Source organism: Petaurus breviceps, unplaced genomic scaffold, assembly GCF_028583685.1.
Source record: "Petaurus breviceps papuanus isolate PSGF00001 unplaced genomic scaffold, PetGlider_PUasm1.0 90847, whole genome shotgun sequence".
In the NCBI taxonomy this organism is placed as follows: Eukaryota; Metazoa; Chordata; class Mammalia; order Diprotodontia; family Petauridae; genus Petaurus; species Petaurus breviceps.
In genome coordinates, this window is record NW_027187360.1 from 2780115 (window position 1) to 2788457 (window position 8343).

Here is an 8343-nt window from a genome sequence, read left to right on the forward strand (position 1 = left end):
CTTGTGTCATGGACTCCTCTGGCATTCTTGTAAAGCCTAGGAGCCCTTCTCAGAATAAGATTTTTAAATGCATCAAGTAAAATACAAAGGATTACAAAGAAAACCAGTAATGTTGAATGACAGTTGTCAAAATTTTTAAAAATATTCATGTTGACCTTTGGTTAAGAACCCTTACTCTAGTGGAAGATAGCAGGATTTGGCTTAATGCCAACTTGTATTCAATTTGAAAAAATGTTCCCTGTCCCAAAATATTTCTCTGCTAGCTTGCCACAGCAGCTAAAATTTGACTGTTACAGGCTTTTACAGACTTTTAATCACTTAGGGATTAAAACATTGTGACTCCAAAAATCCCCTGTTAGAATACAGAATCCTGGAAGAAGTAAACCCTCTTTGCCTCAGTTTCCTCATCTATAAAATGACCCGGAGAAGGAAATGGCAAAATGCTTCAGGATCTTTGCCAAGAAAATCTTAAATGGAGTTAAACAAAGGGTTAGACATGACTGAAAATGATTGAACAACAATAGTTAATCTTCACTGTAATTCTTGGATCCTTAGAGTTTAGTACTTGGCATATAGTCAGTGCTCAAATGCTTATTGATTTACTTAATGCCTGGGAGTTGATTAACTGTCTTCTTCCTTCTTCCATTTCAGCTGGAACGAGATGCCTATGTACAGGCTCTTGCTCGTTTCTCCTTGTTGACTGCTAGCTCCAGTATTACAGAGATGAAACAGAAAAACATTGATACCATAAAGACACTTATTACAGTGGCTCATACTGATGGCAACTACCTTGGAAACTCCTGGCATGAGGTCAGTCTCTCCAAATCCTTTGGCATTATAGGGCAGCTCCTGACATTTCCCAGTATTTAAGTAGCCTAAAACTATTTTTGGCCTATTCTAGTTTCTTAAAAATACTATCTATTTTCCTTCATGGCTAAACTTTTAAAAAGTAGCATTTCTCAAACTGATTTGGTCACAGGGCACTCATGAGCTTAAAATATATTAACAGAAACCAGAAAATGCTATTGCAGGTGACCTGGGAATATGGAAAGGGGTGTTAGGGAAATTTTGGCACAAAAGAGAGTAAATTGAGTCTGTTTTATTTGAAAAACCAACAAATAAGCATTTTAATACATGTTTAGTATTTAATGTTTTAGGGTGATAAATAATAATAGTGTAAATTTTTTCATAAAACCCATATTCCCAGGGTAGCAAGGTGGAGTGGTGAATAGAGAGGACTGACCCTGAAGTCAGGAGGACCTGAGTTCAAATCCAGCCTTAGACGCTTAATACTTACTAGTCTTGTGACTTTGGGCAAGTCACTCAACCCCAATTGCCCTGCCCTCCTCCCTCCAAAAAGCAAAAAACAACAACAACAAGAAAAACAACCCATATTCCCATCGGGCAGAGCACTTTTGGGAAATACTTCGTAAACAATTCTTTGAAAAAAATGTTTTTTTCATTTGCAATGGCCAAAGGCTGCCAAAGTTAGAAGTCTCTTGTGAAGTCCTGGGTGGCTTGAGTTTGAGTGCCCCGCTCCAGAACTCTCCCTTAAGGAAGTAAATTGGAAACCTACATGCTGATCTTTCACAGTCACAGGCATGTGACCTTGTGGGTATTATTGTGGAGTGCATCTGATATTTTCTATATGGAGAGTGGTTGCAGATCACTAACTTGCTGCATGGACTTGTTTAATCATTTCAGTTGTGTCTCACTCTTTGAGACCCTATTTGAGGGTTTCTTGGCAAAGATACTAGAGTGGTTTGTTATTTCCTTCTCCAGGTCATTTTACAAATGAGGAAATTGAGGCAAATAGGGTTAAGTGATTCTCCCAGGGTCACACAGCTAGGAAGTGACTGAGGCAAGATATGAACTCAAGAACATGAGTCTTTCTTACTCCAGGCCCAGCCCTCTATCCACTGCACCAGCTAGCATGGCCTAACAACTTTTACAGTTGTCCTCTATATGAACTCCCTGATAGCTCTCTATTGTCTGGGAATGGCAAAGCCTGTTCCAAAGCTTTACTGGCATAGGAGCTAAAGGAAGATGTCATTTCTGTGCTGATTGTAATTACGTGGTATCTAAGTTAGCATTTGGGTGAGAGAGTTGAAAGAGCCATAGGAGTCAAGCTGCCCAGGCTTGAGGACCAGTCACTTACTAGGTCTGGGAAACTTTAGACAAGTCTTTGAACCTTCCTTCATCTATAAAATAGAGATAATAAAAATTTCTGTTACCTCTCAAGATTGTTTTAAAGTTCACCTGATATGATATATTGCATTGCCTTATAACTAAGTGATTCGATGTAAATGTGAGCTTCTGTTGTTGCTGCTGTTAATAATAGCTCTACACTGTCCTCCAGAATTAAAGGCACTCTGTCTTTTGTTTTTGTATCCTCCCCATCCAGCACAGGGCTTGGCACATAACAGGCACAAAGTAAATGTTTGTTACACCATGCTTTAGGGCTAGCGTAACTATTTATAGAACTAGAAACTGAGACACAGAGAACTTGTGATTTGCCCATAGCTACACAGCCAGTTAAGTGCTGGCGATAGAATTCAAATGCAGGGCTTCAACTCCTGGTGCAGCCCTCTTGACGCCCACCCCATTGTGGTCTCACCATCCTTATGCCATTGTATTGATAACCATCTTCAGGGTCATTCTGTTCTTTAGATAGATCCTAAAAAGGGATCTTAAGAAAGATCCTAAGAAACAATATTTATTTCTGTCCTGAAAGGGGAATTATAAATTTTTTTAAAGATTTTAATGAAGAATAAAAGGACTTTATTTCAAACTTTTAACATTAAGATTCTTATTCTACTATGTATCCTTGTTTTGGGTAGATCTTGAAATGTATTAGCCAACTGGAGCTTGCTCAGCTGATAGGAACCGGGGTGAAGACTCGATACTTGTCTGGATCTGGGCGTGAAAGAGAAAGCAGCCTGAAGGGCTATACATCGGCTGGAGAGGAGTTCATGGGCCTGGGATTAGGTAACACACACGGGCCTCACAATTTGAGGGTGAACATTTGCAACCAAATCAAGACAAAACATTTATCGTTTTTCTAGTGTTGTCATGATTTGTTCCTCATGTGATAACCTTCCTCTTTGTGTATTAATAGAAAAAAAAGTGCTCTTACAGCTTCCTTGATCATGATTGACTGTTGAGCAAATGTTTATCTCTTATAAAATCAGCAAACTGAGTTATTTTGTTCTATTTGCTAAATTTTCTTCATGCCCAAAATGGGTGGCATTGGGTATTGGAAATATTTTAATTCTTACCTTAGGAGGGCCATACTTGGCAGGTTTTATAATAGTTCATATTTATTGATACTTTGATTTGGGGGATTCTAAACTGTCATTTTTTTTCTGTTTTACTAATTTGTAGGTGTGTGTTGGTTAAGTCCAATTATCTTTTTAATCATTGGCATTTAGTACTACTGAAATTAGAGTAGGGAGGAAGGAGATTGACCTTTGTTTGTAAAGTAGAATGGGAAGATAATGAGGTCCTAAATGGTACCCAACATTGTTCAGTCTAATTAATACAAGTTCCCTCTACTTTTTCATGAGTCAGATATAATCAGGGATATGTGTGACCAGAGAGTGAGGTAGGCTAGTCATGTAGTGAGAGTGAAAGATTGTACTGTCATGTCTTAATCCTTAATGACATGTCCCGAAGCATACCTGAGAGACCCTCTGGAGGAATCAGAATCATTGAATGGAGTAAACTAGAATCAAATACCTTGAAAAGAGGTGGAAAGACAGTGTTCAGGAGAACCCATCACTAGTGATCATCCCCAAATTAACGTTATCATATATTTCACTAGTCTCTTTGTGTTTGGGGCAACAGAAGTACTCTTCTAAAGATTTATGTATTTTGAAGTGAAGGGATAGGGAGTGGACCTATACTATCACTGGTAAAAGGAACCCCTTGGTATGGAAACTCCCTCTACCAAGGCAGATTGACATCTTCTCTGAAACTTCTAGTTAAAGGGAGCTGCCTAGAGCACTGGGTGACTAAGTAAACTGCCCTGGGGTTCCAGAGCCAGCATGTGGCAGAAGTAAGATTTAAACCCAGATTTTCTGGGCTCTGAGGCCATCTGTTTATCTACCACTCAGTACTGTCTCTCTTGAATTAATGCCCTCTTGAATTAAAACAATAATTAATTTAATTTTAAAGTTCTCTACCTTGCCTTTGAAATGCATTGATTTGGGGGGAGGGTTGTTGCTTTTTTTTTTAACCAACCAAATGATATTTTTCTTTGGTTAATATTCAAATAAATTTACATTCCCTTATTACAGAGCCATGAAGATAGTAATTTATCTCAAATAGAATTTATATATACATATATATGTATGTAAATGTATATGTCTTGTTTCAGGTAACTTAGTTGGTGGTGGAGTGGATAAAAGGCAGATGGCCAGCATTCAGGAATCGGTTGGTGAGACAAGCTCTCAGAGTGTGGTCGTGGCTGTTGACAGGTAATGGTTTTGTCTTCTGATGAGGCTTAAAAGAGAGTTTAGGATAATTTCTATGTGTATCCCCAATGGGAAGATGTTCCAGAGGCTCTTTTGGGAAAGAGTTCCAAGTAGCCACTGCTGATCAGGAAGTTATAATTATATAATTCAGTGAATGATCCCCAAATTCTTTATTTGCCCTTGAAATATATTGACTTTTTTAAAGTTGATTTAATAGTAATAGCATCTGCCATTTAGCTTTAGAGTTTGTAAAATGCTTCCCACACAGTATTTCATTTGACCTTCATGATAACTTTATAAACTAGATGCTGTAGGTATATTACCCCGATCTTGCAGATGAGGAATCTGATCTTCAGAGAGATTTCGTGACTTGCCCATCATCACAAAGTACGTGTCATAGGCAGAAGTCAGACTCAGTTCTGTCCAGACTTCAAGTTCAACACTCTTTCCACTGTCCCACATTGCCTCTGCTAAACTATATTTCATAGGCTGCTATTAAAACTAGCTCACATTCCCTTAGCATAAACACATACTAACAAACCACTACTATGGCCCTTTTCAGTGTTCAGAGCATTCCCTCCCAGTACCTCCATTGTACATACAAGAGAACTGAAGCTCAGGCAGGTGAAATGATTTGCCTTATTGTCCCAGAGCTAACTAGGGTCACAGCGCAAACTTGTGCCCAGGTCTTCTGACTCTCAAGGCCAGTATTCTTTCTGCTGTGCCATACTGAGCATACAGTGTCATCACCAAAAGAGCTGCTTAGAAGTTGTACAGTCCAGCCTCATAAGGATCCTGCCTCATAGAACACCCAGGTACTCTCTTTATACTTGATAAAGAGAGTCACCTAAGGCTTAACTGGATAATCAGGAGGTGACAGTGTCAAAAATAATAGTTTCTCATTCTTTCTCCCAAATTATAAATATTTATATTGCAAACCATCACTGTCCCTTAGTTCAATTCTTTATTTTGGTCACTTCTACCAGTTTAGAAAATTTCACACTGAAATCCTTGACAAATTAGAAATGATTGTATCCATTGTTTGCAAACTTGCATAACCTGCCATTCTTTTAAGGGTGTACACTCAACAATAAATGACCCTGTTACTATCCATGTGACACTGCCCAGGGTATAGGTTATACACTCTTAGTGCCAAAAGGTGACACAAAAAAGGGTTAAGAACCCCTTGAATTAAATGACCTCTAAGTTCCTTTTTCATAGCTAAGTCTATGACCTGATAATTCTGATAATTTGACTTACAAGATCATAGAATTTATAGCTAGAAAGATCTTTAGAGGTTCTTTAGTCTAACCTCATTATTTTACAGATATGGAAACAGGCTTGTAATGGATAAGTGACTGCCCAAGTTCTTTTAGGTAATAAGTGACAGAGCTAGGATTTGAACCCAGCCCTTCTGATTCCAAATTCATCCTTCTTTCCACTATCCTCAAGAGTTGGCATGGAGCAGACTGATAAATCAGAAATACCATATTGGTATTTACCCTTTGGTAAATTCCCCACTGTGTACATATAGATTCCATATTGACTTTCATTGACTTTTTCTTTGATTATTTTGTTTGTGACGCTTATCCACTATTCTGTATTGAATGCCAAAGTCTAATTAATATTAATTACAAAGTATCTTTTAAAACTCTTCTTCCCTTGTATTATAATTTAATTTATTCTGTTTGTTTTCAGTACATCACCATGTTTAGTGTTATCATTTATTCTTCCATCTTCTACAGTTTCCATTTTCCCCTTTCAGTTATAGATAGGAGAGATTGGAAAGCTATTCTTTCACACTTTGACTGCCTTTCTCCTTTTTTCATAAGTAGTTAGCCATTTTTTTGCCTATAAGTATACCTTCATCCAACTGATTTTAATCATCTTTCTGTTTTATATCTGTGGTACATTATGATTTATTGTTTTGGTAGTTTCAAAATTGAGATGTTCTAAGTCCATTCCTCCCAAATTCTTAATTTTAAAAGCTTCCTAAGTTATTAAAAAAAAAGTTTATTTTATGTTTAATTGGTTCCACAGAATATTTACTGGATCTACTAGACTGGATGGGAATGCAATCGGTATGTACATTTAACTTCCTAGGAAACTTACAAGTGCTTCTAATTTGAAAGCAGCTGAAAAGTGCTAACTTGGTTCTTTATTTCTGGATAATCTTTGCCTATAGTTGATTTTGTCCGCTGGCTGTGTGCTGTTTCCATGGATGAGCTAGCTTCACCTCATCATCCACGCATGTTCAGCTTACAGAAAATTGTGGAAATTTCATACTATAATATGAATAGAATTCGATTGCAGTGGTCACGGATATGGCAAGTGATTGGAGACCATTTTAATAAGGTAAGTTTTCAAGCCTGAAAATAACCCTATGTTTTGAATACCACTTAATTATTTAGGGACATCTAGGTGGCTTGATGAATTAGAGCACTGGAGTCAGGAGGACCTGAGTTCAAATCCAGCCTCAGACACTTAATACTTACTAGGCATGTGACCTTGGGCAAGTCACTTAACCCCAATTACCCTACCTTCCCCCCTCCAAAAAAAAGCAAAAAAAAGTTTTTTAACATCAGGCTTATCTTTTAGGTACATTGATTCCATACTTTCGTTTAGTTATTACTTAACATCCCATTTGATTAAATAACTTTGTCTCAAGTGAATTGAAACTCTAACTGTATCAAAAATATTATGAGAAACTCTTCCTTATCTGGAATCCAAACAACCAGAAAGTTTTCTTAACCAGTTTTGATATGAATATGTGTGTTTGTATGTCTATGTGTGATGTATTAATTTGGGGGGAAGGACAGCAGATCCAGAGCTGCCATTTTATGTGTAGAAAATTATTGCATGGAAACTGCCTCTTCTGAGCAGACTAACAGATTAGCAGTTCATCTGTTACTTAGTATAGAAAGTTACCTAAAGCCCTGAGAAGTTAGATTATCTGCCCATGATTATATAGCCAATTTGTGTTTGGAATAAGATTGGAACCCAGATCTTCCTCTCTCCAAAACTGGCCTTCTATTTACAATGCTATGCTACTTCTCTTAGTTTATACTATCTATTCATGTTTATAATAATGACTGAATCTTTGGTAGTGCACGTTTTCCCTAGTCACCCTGATTTTAAAACCATAGACATCTTTGATTCCCCTTGATATCCCTTGGTGTTTTCATCTAGTCACTAAGTCTCATCACTTTTTCCTCTGTTAAATATATGCACTACTCCCACCCTCTTCTACGCTCTTCATTTCTCAGATGAATGGTTGCAATAAGATATCTGGTCTTCCTGCCTCTGGGCCATCCTGTAGCTATCACCAGTCTAATTTATCATAATTCCCTTTTAAAACCTGTCTTGGTTTCATTTGTTAGACTTGGTGATCTTATAGAATTATAGTATCTAAGGGGCGGCTAGGTGGCGCAGTGAGTAAAGTGCTGGCCCTGGAGTCGGGAGGACCCAAGTTCGGTTCCAGCCTGAGACACTTAACACCCACACAAAAATACTAGCCGTGTAACCTTGGGCAAGTTACTTAACCCCAAAATTGCCCTCCAAAAGGCAAAAAAAAAAAAAAAGAATTATAGTATCTAAGAATATCTATCCTGAACAGAAATCCCCTCAATGATGTCCTTGACAGATGTAGCCTCTGCTTGAAGACCTCCATTAATTGGGAAACTCTCTCCCCACAAAAGCAGTGTAGTCTACAGTCTCTTTTTGGATAATTCTAATTGTTGAGAAGGGTTTCTTTATGTCTACCTTCAGTCTGCCCCTCTTTGTCTTCCTTCTGTTGCTTTTAGGCTCGCCCTTGGCACCAAGCAGTTAATTATTCAGTCAGGAAGCATTCCGTGCTGGCCGTGGGGGG

The 8343-nt window shown here is 37.9% G+C and overlaps 2 protein-coding genes across 2 annotated transcripts in view; both read left to right on the forward strand.

Moving 5' to 3' along the window:
• The window catches only part of CSE1L (chromosome segregation 1 like), a 415445-nt gene that overhangs the window by 265931 nt on the left and 141171 nt on the right, over positions 1-8343 (forward strand). The window lies entirely within an intron of this gene.
• Positions 1-8343, forward strand: part of ARFGEF2 (ARF guanine nucleotide exchange factor 2) — a 132343-nt gene that overhangs the window by 89363 nt on the left and 34637 nt on the right. Inside the window, exons 21-25 of the mRNA XM_069072365.1 lie at positions 652-810; positions 2841-2988; positions 4379-4478; positions 6516-6556; positions 6661-6830. Of these exons, the coding sequence (XP_068928466.1) occupies positions 652-810; positions 2841-2988; positions 4379-4478; positions 6516-6556; positions 6661-6830 (618 nt within the window). The remainder of the gene's footprint in view (positions 1-651; positions 811-2840; positions 2989-4378; positions 4479-6515; positions 6557-6660; positions 6831-8343) is intronic.